The 18,917-nt window shown below is 38.4% G+C and overlaps 1 protein-coding gene and 4 non-coding genes across 7 annotated transcripts in view; 2 read left to right on the forward strand and 3 right to left on the reverse strand.

Annotated features, from left to right (window-relative positions):
* atrnl1a (attractin-like 1a) overlaps nucleotides 1–18,917 on the reverse strand; it is a 398,015-nt gene that overhangs the window by 334,321 nt on the left and 44,777 nt on the right. For all 3 annotated transcript variants that reach the window (XR_007892410.1, XM_051648603.1, XM_051648604.1), the window contains exons 6-7: nucleotides 9,939–10,113; nucleotides 9,008–9,095 (exon numbers count right to left, since the gene is read on the reverse strand). Coding sequence is in view for 2 of the 3 variants with exons in the window: in XM_051648603.1 (XP_051504563.1) it covers nucleotides 9,008–9,095; nucleotides 9,939–10,113 (263 nt within the window). In the remaining variant the exon portion in view is untranslated. The remainder of the gene's footprint in view (nucleotides 1–9,007; nucleotides 9,096–9,938; nucleotides 10,114–18,917) is intronic.
* On the reverse strand, nucleotides 3,136–3,206 carry trnag-gcc (transfer RNA glycine (anticodon GCC)). The gene has a single exon. It is a non-coding gene; the product is annotated as a tRNA-Gly (tRNA).
* Nucleotides 3,845–3,915, reverse strand: trnag-gcc (transfer RNA glycine (anticodon GCC)). The gene has a single exon. It is a non-coding gene; the product is annotated as a tRNA-Gly (tRNA).
* Nucleotides 4,364–4,434, forward strand: trnag-gcc (transfer RNA glycine (anticodon GCC)). Its single transcript has one exon. It is a non-coding gene; the product is annotated as a tRNA-Gly (tRNA).
* Nucleotides 5,073–5,143, forward strand: trnag-gcc (transfer RNA glycine (anticodon GCC)). The gene has a single exon. It is a non-coding gene; the product is annotated as a tRNA-Gly (tRNA).

Raw genomic sequence — 18,917 nt, forward strand, 5'->3', positions numbered from 1 at the left:
ACAGCATTTGGCACCTAACAGGATCATGACCTGCACCTAGTCTATTCTATTGTTCCATGGTGGTTGGTGCACCTTACATTACACACTGTCCCCCTCTCTGCATCTCTTGCTCACCCTGAATACCCTACATAAATATTTAAAGAAACATGAATTACTGTATGACGTAACATAAGCCATTCCTTGAAAATGGCTCTCAATTTTCACACCGGGGAGGTTTTCATGTCTTCGATTATATTTCCTTCCTGTTTCGCTAATAATGTAACTGTGAATATAACATGAAAAGTGAGATTACATGAACAAAGACAAATTAATGTACAGCTCTACAGCTTTTGTTTCATATGTACTGTATCTCAGTATATAGTTTGTCAAACAGCTGAGAGCACAAGCTCAGTGGTGCTCAGTTATCTCACAAAGCTCTAGGATATAAAACACATGAAATCCTGCTAAGAATGAATCCCAAGACTAGAAATAACCACAAGGGAACAATTAGAAGGTTGTTCTCGAAGGACATCTCAGATGTGGTGCACGAGAAGTAGATACCTCCTGTTGACCAGGAGGAGATAAGGAGATACTCCTCTGTCCGAGTGGTCCTCCAAATTGAAACGAGAAAGACAGGAATGAAGAAATGGTGAGAAGACCTGGTGTACATCACACACAAGCAATAAGCATCACTCTGGTCTTTCATTCACTCTATACCTGAAGTAACCCAAAAATGATTATTCTCTCATCATTTACTAACCCTTATGCTGTCTCAAACTCGTATGACTTTCTTTCCTCTGCTGAACACAAACGAAGATATTTTAATGGAGATATTATATGGATATATCTATGCAATGCAAGTCAATTGGGTCCAAACTTGCTAGCTCCAAAAAAGACATAAAGACAACATAAAGGTAATCCATACAATTCTAGTGGTATAATCCATCTCTTCCAACTCATTTGTCATTATAAATCTTGACATCTGCAGTCTCCTTGGTGTGATCATGATATGAAGTTCAATTACACTCATGCTTGATGCAGTTTTTCAGTTTCACTGTTGTAGTTACTGCATTTTACCTTTGTAGGCAGTACACTTATAAAAAGATAAAGGTGAAGACAGCCATTTTATGATGGATGAAACAGTATACGAGGGCCACCTCATATCCTGTTGACTGACCTCAAGCATGCACACACAAACAAACATGCACAACACAATTCCTAATCAGTCTGTGTAAATCAGGGATGGGCAACTGGCAGCCCGCAGGCCGTATCTTTGAATACGGACAGTCAGACAAACTTAAATTGAAGACTGATTTTAGTACATTGAAAAAGTGTTCATATGAAGATTGCTTTCAGGCTAGGGTGCTATTACTGCTATCTACCAGTAGAGATCGCTTGTTCTAAACACTTAATATTTGCCAAAATGAGTAATAAAATAAGGAAATTGACTATGAAAGCCGTGTTTTCCAGACAAAATGGGAAACAGTTTTTCTGTTTACCGAGTTCACGGGGAAACCCATGTGTTTGGAGACACATTTTGGTATTAAAAATTTCAAATTTGAATCACCATTACACCACTGCTCACAAAGAAGTATATGATACAGAGCTGCTCTCATCACAGATTTAAAAGGTAAAATACTGTACACTGGCAGCAAAACTTTTTTACAAAAACCATGACAGTGCAAGAATCACTAAAGGAATCTTATGTTGTTTTGCTCAGGCTTGCAAAAAATGAAAAAAAGTTGTTTTTTGGATGAAACTGAAAACAAATGTGCGATTGATATGTCGTGTTAGATTGTTGAAAGGTCTTGTGAACAGTAAGATGTGTTTTGCATTGGAACCATGAGTGTGTGTTGCAGGGTTTTTTATTTTATTTATGCACTGAAGTGTTATGTTCTTGTATTCAGTACTGTTACTGATGATAATATTGTAATATCATTGATACTATTTGGATTTTTTTTTTTTTTTAATAAGCACCCAAAAACCTTTCTAAATTGGGGTTGAGAAGAGGATACTTTTTGGAAATATACAGACAATACAAATTAGACATTTAATTTTCTTTATAAATATGGATTATTGAAGTAGTATTGCTTGTCAGTTGAACACAGATTTGTCCATTGGAACTGCAAGATTACCCACAATAATGAGGAGTAAAGGGGTGAACAATGTGAGAGTGCGGATTTGTAATCCGGCCCTTTGGTAGAAAAAAGAAAAAATGTTGGCCCTCATAACCAAGTTGCCCATCCCTGATGTAAAAGCATGTTTACTGGCCTACTGCTGTATTCCTATAATCACTGTGCACTCAGCAGTTGATGGAAAATAAAGATATCTGATTGACAACAGTTTAATGAAATACAGTAATGAAACAGTAATGGTATTTTAGACAGATCATTGACTTTAAATGTTCCATTTGCCGGGGATTTTTTAACCCCAATGAAAGCAGCCAATAAAACCGAATGTGCAATGTGCGTGATAGAGAGATAGATAGAGACAGCGAGATTTTATGTGAGCCTGATGAACAAGTGCAAGGTCTTTGACAGATGTCCACTGAAGTGCTGGACAGGTATACCCACTGCCTCAGTATATTATACAGGTAAAAATAGCCCTATGAAATCTGTTTACACCGCAGATTTCTTATTTCCCCAAGACTCAGTGATCGTGCACACCAGCAGCACACTACACACTAGCAGCATTAACATTAAGAATCTGAAAACGTTATTACAGGCCCTAGTGGAGAAGAACAGCCTGCAGTGGAAAACTCATCAGAAAGAATGTGTCATTCAGGGATTAATCAGTTGTGTATGGAAAAACTTCAACCCTGTTTAACTAATTAAACATTCAGCTCAGATGTGCAGGATAGCACGTGTCTTACCTAAAATAAAACCCACTAATTGTTTTTTTTTTATCTAAACAAAATGAAGCTTATCCAAACAAAAACCTGGCCTGAAGGGAAGAGAAAGTGACTTCTGCGAGATAATTGTCCATTCTTTAAATATCTCAGCTCACACACAGACACCTGATTTACACACATACAATTTTATTTTCTATTCATAGAACAATCATGCAAGAAAAATTAAGTACAATTGCAGGATTAAGCATATGAACCTTGAATTTACCATGGATTACTGCATAAATTGGCCCAAGAAAAACACATGCTGCATTGGCCGGGAATCGAACCCGGGCCTCCCGCGTGGCAGGCGAGAATTCTACCACTGAACCACCAATGCTCACGTGAGTACAAAATGTGTTGTGACAGAATCATTCGCTGTTGTTTCCTGTCCCTTTCCCCCCTCCTTTGCACCCACAATATTTCTCTGCCACTTTCTCTACCAGTGTTGGGGAGTACCTTACAAAACACAGCAACGCTACATATTCATTGTATGTTTCAGTAGATTTCCAGTAGTTCAGCTGATTTTCAAGTAGTGTAGCTTTTCCTGTAACAAGTTACTTTTTCTAACAAGCAGTGTTGTGGCCACTTTTTCCTATTTTTATGGGTGCACAAACGCCAACATTTCTAGCAGAATTATCCGTTATTTTAGTGGATTTCCTGTATTGACTTGAGCTTTAGATTGTTTGTGCTTCTAATCGGTGTCACTGCATGTCGATATCAGACACACTGAAGAAGATCAGTGAAGTTCTTGTGTTTGTGTATGCATCCGCTTTTTCAAATTTTCCAATCGAACGATTATTTCCTTTTGAAGCCGCTTGTTACCAGCAAAGTTTAAACTGTTGTTGCAGCACACCTTGTTGTAGCTTAATCTTAATACCAGGTGTAAACGGGGTCAAAGTCACAACAGTAGACAAACAGAAATCACAAATTCTATAGTGAAGTTTTGTTTTAAGAACACAAATAAAAAACTCCTGTTGCATTGGCCGGGAATCGAACCCGGGCCTCCCGCGTGGCAGGCGAGAATTCTACCACTGAACCACCAATGCTCACATGACTAATTCCTTAGTTGTCACATGGTCATTTGTGGTTTCTTGAAAAGACATAAAAGTGGATAATGCTGACATTTGAAAAAGAGAAAAAAGAAAAGGTTGACAGCTGAGTAACAAAAATATAATACATCCATGTAAAATCATGTAACCTATTTGTTATTTGCGTTCTCTTAAAGTATTTTGGAGTACCAGCCCTCTTTTCTTCTTCTACTTATTTCTTCTACACTCACTTTACAAACAGACTTGCTTTTTACTGCAGCACTTGTTGTAGAATCCACATGTGGTTCAACTTCACATGACCACAGGAACACACTAAGCACTTTTCAGTAATATTGGTGGTTTAATGGTAGAATTCTCACTTCCAACAAACTTTTTTTCTTTTCAAAATAACAGGGGTAGCCAAAACAGGTATGACCATGTGACAACTAAGGAATTAGTCATGTGAGCATTGGTGGTTCAGTGGTAGAATTCTCGCCTGCCACGCGGGAGGCCCGGGTTCGATTCCCGGCCAATGCAACAGGAGTTTTTTATTTGTGTTCTTAAAACAAAACTTCACTATAGAATTTGTGATTTCTGTTTGTCTACTGTTGTGACTTTGACCCCGTTTACACCTGGTATTAAGATTAAGCTACAACAAGGTGTGCTGCAACAACAGTTTAAACTTTGCTGGTAACAAGCGGCTTCAAAAGGAAATAATCGTTCGATTGGAAAATTTGAAAAAGCGGATGCATACACAAACACAAGAACTTCACTGATCTTCTTCAGTGTGTCTGATATCGACATGCAGTGACACCGATTAGAAGCACAAACAATCTAAAGCTCAAGTCAATACAGGAAATCCACTAAAATAACGGATAATTCTGCTAGAAATGTTGGCGTTTGTGCACCCATAAAAATAGGAAAAAGTGGCCACAACACTGCTTGTTAGAAAAAGTAACTTGTTACAGGAAAAGCTACACTACTTGAAAATCAGCTGAACTACTGGAAATCTACTGAAACATACAATGAATATGTAGCGTTGCTGTGTTTTGTAAGGTACTCCCCAACACTGGTAGAGAAAGTGGCAGAGAAATATTGTGGGTGCAAAGGAGGGGGGAAAGGGACAGGAAACAACAGCGAATGATTCTGTCACAACACATTTTGTACTCACGTGAGCATTGGTGGTTCAGTGGTAGAATTCTCGCCTGCCACGCGGGAGGCCCGGGTTCGATTCCCGGCCAATGCAGCATGTGCTTTTCATTTTCTCCTTAAAAACACAACTTTGACATATAATTGACATTACAATTAATACAAGGCTCGGTCTGATCCTAAAACAGCAAACAAATTAATTGAATATATTTTATATATTTATACAAGGGTCCTTGATCAATACAGGAAAAAGGAAAAGGAGCAAGAGTGCAAGAAAAAAAGACCATAAATGAGCTTTAGTTAAAAAGTCAAACAGGAGCAGTTCTTGTACAGAAAAAGCTCAACTTACCTTCTTCTATAGTCACAATTTAACATAAGATGTCCCCATAGACAGCAAGTCATACACTGCCATGGAAATTGTCCTACTTTGTAAATTAAATGTAATTATTTGAAATCCTTTTGGTATTACAAACACACTGTTGCTAGAGATAACCAAAACACACACACACACACACACACACAAAAAACACTCAACTCAATGCAACAAGTAGCTAAACAGAAGCATTAAAGAGATAGTTCAACCAAAAGGAAGTCATACAGGTCTAGAACAACATGAGGTTGAGTAAATGATGACAAAATTTTCATTTATGGGTGAACTATCCTTTTTAGGACAAGACTGACTGTGGTCACATCTACTCTTTTGTGAATCAATTAGGGGTGTAACTGTTCAAATTTATCACAGTTCGGTTTGTATCACGGTTTTGGTGGAGTCATTCAGGTTCCTGGGCACTACCATCTCACAAGACCTGAAGTGGGAGACCCACATTGAGAAAACGGCCCAGCAGAGGTTGTACTTCCTTCGCCAGTTGAGGAAGTTCAACCTGCCACAGGCGCTGCTAATCCAGTTCTACTCAGCAGTCACTGATTCTGTACTCTGCACTTCTATAACTGTCTGGTTTGGTTCAGCTACGAAATCGGATATTAGAAGACTACAAAGAACAGTTCGGACTGCTGAGAGGATTATTGGTTGCCCCCTACCCTCCCTTCAAGAACTATACACTTCCAGAGTGAGAAAAATCACTCTGGACCCCACTCACCCTGCCCACTACCTTTTTGAACTGTTGCCTTCTGGCCGACACTTCAGAGCACAGAGCACAGAACACCAGAACAGTCAGGCACAGGAACAGTTTTTCCCTCAGGCTATCCATCTCATGAACAGTTAAAACTGCTCCTTTGAGCAATAATGACGTGCAATTCACAGTTTAATCTTTTTATATTTATCTAACACATCCTGACCTACCTCTTCTGCCATTACATTCCCTTGCACTGTATATTACAGATTTGTATTTGCACTACGTATGTGTATGTGTGTGTATATGTATGTATGTATGTATATATATATATATATATATATATATATATATATATATATATATATATATGATGTATGTATGTATGTATGTATGTATATATATATATATATATATATATATATATATATATATATATATATATATATATATAACTCAGCAAAAAAAGAAACGTCTCTTTTTCAGGGCACTGTATTTTAAAGATAATTTTGTAAAAATCCAAATAACTTTAAAGATCTTTATTTTAAAGGGTTTAAACAATGTTTTCCATGCTTGTTCAATGAACCATAAACAATTAATGAACATGCACCTGTGGAACGGTCGTTTAGACACTAACAGCTTACAGACTGTAGGCAATTAAGGTCACAGTTATAAAAACTTAGGACACTAAAGAGACCTTTCTACTGACTCTGAAAAACACCAAAAGAAAGATGCCCAGGGTCCCTGCTCATCTGCGTGAACATGCCTTAGGCATGCTGCATGGTGGCATGAGGACTGCAGATGTGGCCAGGGCAATAAATTGCAATGTCCGTACTGTGAGACACCTTAGACAGCGCTACAGGGAGACAGGAAGGACAGCTGATCGTCCTTGCAGTGGCAGACCACGTGTAACAACACCTGCACAGGATCGGTACATCCGAATATCACACCTACGGGACAGGTTCAGGATGGCAACAACAACTGCCCGAGTTACACCAGGAATGCACAATCCCTCCATCAGTGCTCAGACTGTCCACAATGGGCTGAGAGAGGCTGGACTGAGGGCTTGTAAGCCTGTTGTAAGGCAGGTCCTTACCAGACATCACCGGCAACAACGTCGCCTACGGGCACAAACCCACCTTCGCTGGACCAGACAGGACTGGCAAAAAGTGCTCTTCACTGACGAGTCGTGGTTTTGTCTCACCAGGGGTGATGGTCGCATTTATCAGCGAAGGTATGAGCGTTACACCGAGGCCTGTACTCTGGAGCAGGATCGATTTGGAGGTGGAGGGTCCGTCATGGTATGGGGCGGTGTGTCACAGCATCATCTGACTGAGCTTGTTGTCACTGCAGGCAATCTCAACGCTGTGCGTTACAGGGAAGACATCCTCCTCCCTCATGACCCTCCAGCATGACAATGCCACCAGCCATACTGCTCGTTCTGTGTGTGATTTCCTGCAAGACAGGAATGTCAGTGTTCTGCTATGGTCAGTGAATAGCCCGGATCTCAATCCCATTGAGCATGTCTGGGACCTGTTGGATCGGAGGGTGAGGGTTAGGGCCATTCCCCCCGAAATGTCTGGGAACTTGCAAGTGCCTTGGTGGAAGAGTGGGGTAACATCTCACAGCAAGAACAGGCAAATCTGGTGCAGTCCATGAGGAGGAGATGCACTGCAGTACTTAATGCAGCTGGTGGCCACACCAGATACTGACTGTTACTATTTTGATTCCCCTTTGTTCAGGGACACATTATTCCATTTCTGTTAGTCACATGTCTGTGAAACATGTTAAGTTTATGTCCTAGTTGTTGAATCTTTTTATGTTCATACAAATATTTACACATTAAGTTTGCTGAAAATAAAAGCAGTTTAAAGTGAGAGAACGTTTCTTATTTTGGTGAGTTTATATTTACTGTCTTATTGTGTATTCTATATATACTTTATTTTCTATTCAATTTTTTATTTCATTCTATTTTTTTTTATTTTTTTTATTATTTTTTACTATTATCTATGTCTTGCTGCTGTTTTTGTATTGTTTTTGTATTCCCCGTCACCAAGACAAATTCCTTGTATGTGTAAGCATACTTGGCAATAAAGCTCATTCTGATTCTGATTTAGGGTACAGTTCACTATTTGTTATGTTCAGGAAAAAACAATATTACTGCCAAATACAAAGTAAAAATATTCTATTTGGTAACAAACACTTCAAGAGATTTGCCCTCACTACAAATCACCATGGCTTTACTAAAGTAACCATAGTTTAACCATGGTATTTGTAGTAAAATCATAGTAACCACAAAATTAACATTAACATTAACAGTTACTGTCATGGTTACAATACTGTAGTAAAATGGTTATTATATGAAATCTACAGTATTAATGTTGTAAAACAATGGTTAATTGCATCAAAACTATGATTTCTGCCAAGAAATCAATGGTGACAGCAGTCATTATTACGTCAATCATGGCTACTACAATATTACTATAGTAAAACCATGGTTACTGTATGGCTACTACAGTATTACTTAATAAAACATGGTTAATTTTCATTAGTGTCCCTAACTATTTTTTTCCCCGTAATTACTAACTTAGCATTTAACTCAATACCTGCATTTATGCTACAAGCATCAACATAAAGTGTATTTCATACTCAACTCAACATATATTCAACATTCGGATGCTGTACATCATTATAGAAGGAATAACCTTGCTGTAAAAATGGATGCTAGAAGGGATGTCGTAACGCAACAAGAGTGTTTTAATCATACGTGGAACCGTTACATCCCTAGAACCAATCAACGATCTGAAAAAGTTTCTGCCTATCTATGCCAAATATCCACAATACTCACTGAGGCATTGTTATGCAAAGCAAGCTTGAATCAGTGTGTTTACCTTGTGGAGAGCCAGGGAGTGTCCATAGCGCTGCAGGGGGCCACCATTGATTGGTACTACATCCCATGTGCTGCTCTCTAGATTATAGCTGCAAAACAGAGAAAGAAACATAAAAGGAAGAAATAGAAAGCACCTTTCAACCCAATACAAGTTGGTAAGTGGATAAGTAGTAATGGCTGCAGAATATCAAAGTTTGTAACTGTAAGTTTTAGAAATACTTAAATGCATGCATTAACAAAACTTTTTTCTTCAAAATAAAAATTTAATAATTTCCAATCTTTTTTTAATATGTTTTCAGAAATCTATTTGTGAAAGACATCTGTACATTGCAATAAAAGACGATAGTAGATATTCAAACACTGAGACGGTGGGCAGCGGTGAAACCTGTCTGACTAGCGCATGGTCATAGAGTGACAAGGATAAGTTAAATATGTTCAGACACGTGGCATTTGAACTTAGCTATGTTACAGCTTCATATATGTCTCCCTATTATTGCACACTTCTAATAACAAGGTGCCTACGAGGAGATAACTTAATGGTTTCTATGTATCCATCCAATCCGTTCAAAAACAAAACAATGCTCAGACCGACGGTTATAATTTCCCCCTCAGTGTCAAACTACAACACGCATTTCCATGGCAACCTATAGGACCCCATCTACTGCCTGACCACATCGGCCTACGTTGATTTTTTAAATTACATACAAATAACTAAAACTCATTACAATGTAGTGAACGCAGATCTATCTATTGTGTACTGTAGAACTGTATGGCTTGGGGAGTGGGATTTATGTGGGATGCTGGGGGAGTGGGTGATGACATCACGACTAGTCTAATTTGACTTTACTAATGGCCTCGACTAGTTGTCTATTAAAAATCAGTAGTCATGCAACCCCAATTGGTTATTTGTGTCACCAGGCAGTAGAACTTACTTTATTACCATCTGAAAGGAACTGTAGTTAAAGGTGAACCCTCCAATCACCCACATGAGCTTGCCATGAACCACTGCTTTATGGGAAGCCCGGCCTAGTGACTGTCCATCAGGCTTCAAGTTGGGCAAAAACCAGTATGGCTCAGCTGATGGGACTTTTAAAGAACAATCTGGACCTGAGATAGGAAATCTTAAGTTAGACAAGAAACTAAGACAGATGCATTCAACAACAGAGATGATCTCAGTGATGGTGAACTGCTGAAAATACAGTTAAGACCACAAAACATTTTATCATCCTTGTCTACAACTTATAGGTGCTATAAGCGATTTGTTAATGGAAAGATATGCAAAAATGTCCCTACTCCCTGAAAGATATTAATGAAATAAGTGTCCTGAGATATCTGACTGCTCTCTGTGACAGCTGTAGACTTTGTAAACAGCAAACAAAAATGTGTCTGCAGACCGCGGTGCTTTCTGCCTGTCAATCATATTGCATGTTTTCATAGTATTGTAGTTGCAGCGAATTATTGAGGCATAATGCATTTTTATGCCATGTTGTTCATAACAGTTGTCAGTTGAGGGCACTATTTTGCTGCTATTGTTTTTATCAACCGTTTCTGATCGTGTCGATTCTCAATAAAGCTCATTTGGTATATCTGGAGTGCAGGGTTTTGGAAAGAGAGGGCGTGGCTAATCCAACCGCTCAGCCTTGTGGAAGTAGAATGGCTGATATCGCTTACAGCCCCATTAAGGTGCATTTTTGGTGACATGATCAATAAGTCAATCTCTCATGCAAACATCTTTTTTTTTTAATCTTGAGTTGTTTCACCTTTTTCAAACATTCTTATAAATCAGACCACTGGAACCTCATAATTCTATCTATTTGTTGTATTTGTTTGTGAATAAATGATAAAAATAGAAAAAAAACGAAGAAACATAATGAACATCGTGCTTCAAAGTTTTTTCCCTTTATTACTGACAAAGTAACATAGTATTCGTGCAGGTGCAGCCAGACTCTAGTGGAGGTGAGGCAGACAGAACGTTTCTAAAACCGATCCACCACTGCCCTCTAGTGGTTGGTAAAAACATCTCTGAGTCAAGAATGACGTTCAAATCAAACGGAGGCATGCCAGAGGGGGTCAGTCTTTTCAAAACTCTATTCAGTTAATTTCCCTTTTTAAAAACATCAAAAACAACAGTACATCTTCTCAGTTATCAATAACAGCCCTCTAATGAACAATCCCATTTACTAATTAATAGGTTGTGAGGAAAAAAAAATCTATTTTGTTACAAATTCTTGAGACATTAAGCTTAATATGTTAATAAAATGATGGATATAGGAAGCGACAATTGTGCTGAGCTCCACACAAACAGATTTTCTCTGCGAGAATCTGTTTTATTATTTATGTATAGTCCTTTAATGCACCGCTGCTATAGCCATCAAAGCACAGCTTGTTCACTGTAGGACGTCAAATTGCTTTATTGCTTTTTAATATCATTTTAATAAGGAATTAGGAGGTCTGTGGCAATTCCCACCCCATGTAATTAAAACACACACACATCAGCTTCTTTAAATATCATTAAAATTAGGGCTGCCCCGACCAAAGATTTTCTAGTCAACTAGTAGTCAGAAAATGGTTTGAGTTTCAGGGCTGTGAAAATTTTTTGTAAATAAGTAACATTTGTTCTACACTGTTCTACAATACAGAGAAATACTTAACCATAACAATGAGCCTTTAAAATATAAATTTTTCAAGCTCACGCATGAAGCGAGCCACAGTGACACCGGCAAAAGCGTTAATGATTCTGAATGTGTCAAGAAAACCAGCAAGGAGATTGTCTGAACATTTTGTTAATTATAGAGAAATGCACATTAGGGTTGTGCCGACAGACGATGATCTCAGGGTTCGACGATGGTCAGAGTAATCGCCAGTAGCTGATGCCTTTGACGATGTAAAGACGATATTTGGCTCGTTTTCCCATTAATGTATGAAATTATTATTATTATTATGCTATTATTAGGCTATTATTATTATCAAATTAATATTACAAATAATTTGCCTCGTGGCACACAGACACACGCTTGAAGAAACACACTTTATTATATTATTAAGAACAGATGACAGAAAAGCCGTCTATGCACATGTATGACACGCTGTTTGTATAGAGGCATGCAGTCTCGTGGAACATGCGTATGTAAAAGGTTCACACTTTTTATTTGTTTCTATCTTCTGAATTGTATTTATTTTTTATTTTTTGCAAGATCAGTATCGTCTATGAGTGCTTCAAATGACCTCAGACATCTCAGTTCAGGAGGTGCTTTGAGTTCAGTTCACTTTATTTCCACAGAGCAGTTTATTGTGACCACAACTCTGCAGCCTATACATCTGTGATTAAACCATAAAATAATACAAAAAAACATTCACCTCAAACCATGATTTATATTTCAGTGATTATTATCATCATTATAATTATTATTTTTACATTTATAATTGTTTTTATGTCTTCAGTTGTTTAAGTAATTTTCTGCCTGCATGTTTAGATGGATACTTGTCTGACGGTAAATGGAAAGGTGGTTACTTATGTATAGTTGTGCTCAAAAGTTTGCATACCCTGGCAGAAATTGTGAAATTTTGGCATTGATTTTGAAAATATGACTGATCATGCAAAAAAAACCTGTCTTTTATTTAAGGATAGTGATCATATGAAGCCATTTATTATCACATAGTTGTTTGGCTCCTTTTTAAATCATAATGATAACAGAAATCACCCAAATGGCCCTGATCAAAAGTTTACATACCCTTGAATGTTTGGCCTTGTTACAGACACACAAGGTGACACACACCAGGTTTAAATGGTAATTAAAGGTTAATTTCCCACACCTGTGGCTTTTAAAATTGCAATTAGTGTCTGTGTATAAATAGTCAATGAGTTTGTTAGCTCTCACGTGGATGCACTGAGCAGGCTAGATACTGAGCTATGGGGAGCAGAAAAGAACTGTCAAAAGACCTGCGTAACAAGGTAATGGAACTTTATAAAGATGGAAAAGGATATAAAAAGATATCCAAAGCCTTGAAAATGCCAGTCAGTACTGTTCAATCACTTATTAAGAAGTGGAAAATTCGGGGATCTCTTGATACCAAGCCAAGATCAGGTAGATCAAGAAAGATTTCAGCCACAACTGCCAGAAGAATTGTTCGGGATACAAAAAAAAACCCACAGGTAACCTCAGGAGAAATACAGGCTGCTCTGGAAAAAGACGGTGTGGTTGTTTCAAGGAGCACAATACGATGATACTTGAACAAAAATGAGCTGCATAGTCGAGTTGCCAGAAAGAAGCCAATGCCACAAAAAAGCCTGGTTACAATTTGCCCAACAACACCTTGACACGCTTCACAGCTTCTGGCACACTGTAATTTGTAGTGACGAGACCAAAATATAGCTTTATGGTCACAAACATAAGCGCTATATTTGGAGAGGGGTCAACAAGTATTGTGCTCCTTGAAACAACCACACCTTCTTTTTCCAGAGCAGCCTGTATTTCTCCTGAGGTTACCTGTGGGTTTTTCTTTGTATCCCGAACAATTCTTCTGGCAGTTGTGGCTGAAATCTTTCTTGGTCTACCTGACCTTGGCTTGGTATCAAGAGATCCCCGAATTTTCCACTTCTTAATAAGTGATTGAACAGTACTGACTGGCATTTTCAAAGCTTTGGATATCTTTTTATATCCTTTTCCATCTTTATAAAGTTCCATTACCTTGTTACGCAGGTCTTTTGACAGTTCTTTTCTGCTCCCCATGGCTCAGTATCTAGCCTGCTTGGTGCATCCACGTGAGAGCTAACAAACTCATTGACTATTTATACAAAGACACTAATTGCAATTTAAAAAGCCACAGGTGTGGAAATTTAACCTTTAATTGCCATTTAAACCTGCGTGTGTCACCTTGTGTGTCTGTAACAAGGCCAAACATTCAAGGGTATGTAAACTTTTGATCAGGGCCATTTGGGTGATTTCTGTTACCATTAGGATTTAAAAAGGAGCCAAACAACTATGTGATAATAAATAGTTTCATATGATCACTATCCTTAAATAAAAGAAATTTTTTTTGCATGATCAGTCATATTTTCAAAATCAATGCCAAAATTTCATAATTTCTGCCAGGGTATGCAAACGTTTGAGCACAAATGTAAATATATATATATATATATATATATATATATATATATATATATATATATATATATAAATGGCGGTGTATGAGAAAAGCTCAGAGAATCATCAGAGATTCCAGCCACCCTAGCCATGGGCTGCTCACTGCTACCATCAGGCAGGTGGTATCGCAGCATCAGGACCCGCACCTGCCAACTTCATGACAGCTTCTTCCCCCAAGCAATCAGACATTTGAACTCTTGATCGCTCATGACACATATATCAGCACTGCACTTTATTAGCCTCAGACTGGACTTACATTTTATACTTCACTTAATAAAACACTGGCAACTGACTATCAACCGACAGCTGAATGTCAACACAACACTTCATATTTATTTCCACTGATTACATGGGGGGAGGGAGGGAAGGGGTACATTGTATTTTTATTGTATACAGTCTTCTTATTTTGTGTATACTGTATATTGTATATTATTAGGTGTATATTGTGTTGTGAAACATGATGTGTAAATTGTGTTATGTGTAAATCAGATGTTTATTGTAATTGTCATACTGCTATGTTGCTTGGAACTGCACCCAAGACTTTCACCCACTGTTGCACTTGTGTATATGGTTAAGTGACAATAAAGGGATTTGATTTGACATGATGTATGAAATACCCAACTGGTAGAGAATGCACAGGTAAGTAGGTTCTTTGCCAGAGAGCTGTAAACAACTGTTGTAAAGCCATCTTTCAAAAAGTTGAACAACACACATTTTAACACAATTTTTTTTCAGTTTCAACAAGGTGTCTTGCTTTATTGTGTAGGCTTAACCCTAACCCCGCTTAATGAAAATTACCCCATAGTACCACCTAGCATCCAACCAGAGGTAATACGTCAGATTCCTGTGGAGTTTTTTTTTTTTCTGAGAACAACCGACCAATCAAAAATTGTCGACCAAGACTCTTCTCATCGACTAACGTTTGGTCGACTATTAGGGGGCAGCCCTAATTAAAATAAATACAAAACTAATTATAAATAAACACTGCTAAAACTGTACATTGCACCACAGCCCCATAATCATTAAAAATTATTAAATAATCAATTTATTATAAAAGTGTGTATGTAGTGTTCGTATGCATCTTCTGCTCTACTACTACCTTTCCAGGCGTGGCTCGTCTGTATGGGCAGGTAGGGCAGATCCCTGCCTAAACATTCATTAGGGGTGCACCAGAGGTGTATAGTAATGAAGTACAAATACTTTGTTAGTGTACTTAAGTACAGTTTTTTAATATTTGTACTTTATTTGAGTATAAATATTTATTTGGACTTTTACTTTCACTTCACTACATTTTGAAGAGAAAATTGATGCTTTTACTCCGATAAATTTCTCCAGAAACTTTCGTTACTTTTGTGACTGAACATGGCAAAAAAATAACATCTGTATGTGCAAAAATGCATGCGGATCAGCGATAGTGATGTGTGATTCATTGAAAGAATCATCTGAGTCGAATCTTTTACATCTGATTCCTTTGAACTGAACAAAAAGATTCAAAAAACGGTCTGAATGATTCATTTTGCAAATCACGAATCTGAATCAAGATCACAAGCGAAGCGCGCGCCAGATTACGCGTTCCGTCATCTGTCTCCACTGGGGAAGACAAGAAACTGCTCATGTGAGTTTAATTAATAAAATTAATTTTTTTTGACTAATTTATTTGATAAAGTTTAGGCTTAAACATTATGAAAGCTGTTAAATCCTGAGGTTACGTGCGATCAGTCTCCCGCCTTTCCAGGAGACCTGTTCATATATAAGTCAATCACATGCATTTACATTTTAAATTTAAACAAGGTGCGATGTTTAAGAATAGTTACCAGCGCTCATGAAAATGTCCATCAATATTAATTTTTATATTTTATGAAGATGTGAATGGTCTTTGCTTAAGCAAAACTAGTTTTCTGGTGGTTGCTAAAGTGTTATATTTGCTTTGTAGCACATTTATGCTACAGTATGTGGTAACTAGGGTTTTCTGGATGGTTGCTAGGGCATGCTATGCAGTTGTCAAGGTGATCTCTGCTGTGTGTTTTGGCGCATTGCTACAGTATGTGGTTGCCAGGTTGATAGTATGCTGTTGCTAAGTTGTTTTCTGTGTTTTTTGCACATTACTCTGCAGTTGACAGGGTGTTCTAGATGGTTGTCAGGTCGTTGCTATACTGTTGTTAAGTTGTTTTAACTGTGGTTCAGCACATTGCTATGCAGTTGCCAGGGTGTTCTGGGTGGTTGCTTACTGGCCCAAATGAAAAGAGCCCACCCCCACAAGTCTCTGTTCTGGTCACTAATATGACTCAACTCCCTCCTTCAAAGTTCCAATTTTTATGGACTGTGGTATTCATTTACACTCATCCCATAAATAAAATAATTATGATGTGACTAGAATGCGCCAAAAAAGGGACAGTTCATTTAAAAATGAAAATTCTCTCATAATGTTCTCACCCTCATTCGATCCAAGATGTGTATGACTTTTTTCTGCAGAACACAAACAAAAAGATTTTCAGAAGAATATCACTGTTATGTAGGTCAATTCAATGTAAGTGAATGGTGGCCAGACCTTTGAAGCACATAAATGCTGCATAAGAGTAATCCATAAGACTCCAGTTGTTTCACCAATGTCTTCTGAACAGATCCAATTGGTTTTGGGTGAGAATTGACCAAAATATAACTCCTTTTTCAACTATAAATCTTGCAGTCTCCTTGGCGATCAGGATTTCAAGCTCGATTACACTTCCAATAGCGCAATCTAGGGCTCCGTACATGCGTCAAGCACTAGAAAGTGAAACAAGCTTGAACTCATGATTGTGCCTAGAGATTGCAATGGCAAGATAAACATTGAAAATGAGTTACAGTTTTGTTTGTTTTCACCCAAAACCAACTGAATCGCTTCAGAGGACATGGATTTAACCACTGTATTAGTATGGATAACTTTATACTCCCTTAAAATGCTTTTTGTAGGTTGAAATGTCTGGTCACCATTCACTTTGGTGTGAATTGACCTATAGAGCTGAAATATTCTTCTAAAAATCTTTGTATGTGTTCTGCAGATGAAATAAAGTCATACACATCTGGGATGGCATGAGGGTGAGTAAATGATGAGCACCACCGATCAAATAATTTGCCATGGGTTTATTAATGAACAGTTCTGTAATTTATGCAATTTACATGTACTTTTGATACTTCAGTAAATTTAATATCAGTTACTTTAATACTTTTACTTAATTCGTTTTCTCAGGAGTTACTTTAACTTTTACTTGAGTCAATTTCCATGAAGGTATCTTTACTTTTACTCAAGTATAACAAATGGATACTTTATACAACGCTGGGGTGCACCGATCGATCGTGTCTAGAGTCAGGGCCGATCTTTTTTGCAGCATGCAGGGAATCACACATGCACGGCTACTCACATGAATGAGCGCTTTCTCAGCCCTTGAAGCGTGACAGAGTAGCCTCTGGAGGGTGAATTGTTGGCAATTCTAAGTATTCACGAATTTAAACTTTCAGACATGCTGTTATTCAGATGAATATGCAGGTTTGTTTTTAAAAATGTGTAAGAATTACACGTGTATGAATATTAAGTTGCCCATTTTCTAGAGTCATTACGGAAGTAATTCTGACACTGCACGGAGAGGATAGAGACTGCAAACGGGTATAAAAATGAATTAAACAACAAATAAACATGCGTATACAAATCCGAATATACATGATGTAATGTGAGTCTTGACAATCAGACTTTGTGTTGAGTGATAGCGACTGTTTGAGCGATCATGAGCACTTTCAGCTTCACTCCCTTCAATATGCTTACTTGTGGTGTCAATCAAACATGCGGCTCCCCAGGTGCTCTCAATATCTCTTCAGTCACTCAACCCAGTGCTATTCTGTGAGGATCCCAATTTAAATCAGATTAATGTTGGTCACATTACCACTAATCACAGCAATTACATTTTAACCATAACAACACCACGTCTTCAAGCATTTTCTTAATAATTAGTGATTTGTGTTACAACAAAACGCCAAAGACAGTAAACAAATCATAGATATGAATGATTTCTCACTGGAGCAGTTTTACAGCTTGTAATGGATATATTTGTCTTATTTTTGAATGTATCTGTAGCGCGGAGAAGGGCGGGGCCGGGCCGGAATGACACACGCCCGGACCCCAATCAGCCTGATGAGGCGAGCGAGGGATAAAGGTGACCGGAGACTGCGTGCGTCATTCCGGCCCGGCACCGCCAGATTTGTCAGATTTTTCAATTGAAATCTGTGGTCAAATATGGTACTGCAACGAGCTATCATTGAGACCCATTGGGGCAGAAATAAATCTGCCTATAAACGTAATGACAAACCAAATGTAACTTTAGTATTAGTGTGCACCAGCAGTGACAGATTGAGAACATGGTGAGCACTATTGATGAGCGTGTGTATAACCGACGAGAGGGATAAGGCCGAGCCGGATGCGGCAGTTCGGGAGAGAGAGAGAGCCACACGCAGCTGCCATGTGTGTGTTTATGTTTGTGTCTTTTTAAGTTTTCATTTAACATTATTTTGATGGTCCGTCCAGTTCCCGCCTCCTCCTTGCCCATTTTAACCTTGTTACATTGGTGCCGAAACCCGGGAAGGAGGAGGGATGCGCTGTCGTGGAGTCCTCACCACTGCCGTCCGCCCAAAGGAGCAGCCACGGCCATCCGCCGGGGGACCGCCTGGACACGGAGGAATGGCCGCCGTCCGTGAGGGGAGGAGGGTCTCACTGCCAGGGGTGTAGGGGCTCACTACCGG

The sequence above is a fragment of the Myxocyprinus asiaticus genome, chromosome 21, assembly GCF_019703515.2.
Source record: "Myxocyprinus asiaticus isolate MX2 ecotype Aquarium Trade chromosome 21, UBuf_Myxa_2, whole genome shotgun sequence".
NCBI classification, from domain to species: Eukaryota; Metazoa; Chordata; class Actinopteri; order Cypriniformes; family Catostomidae; genus Myxocyprinus; species Myxocyprinus asiaticus.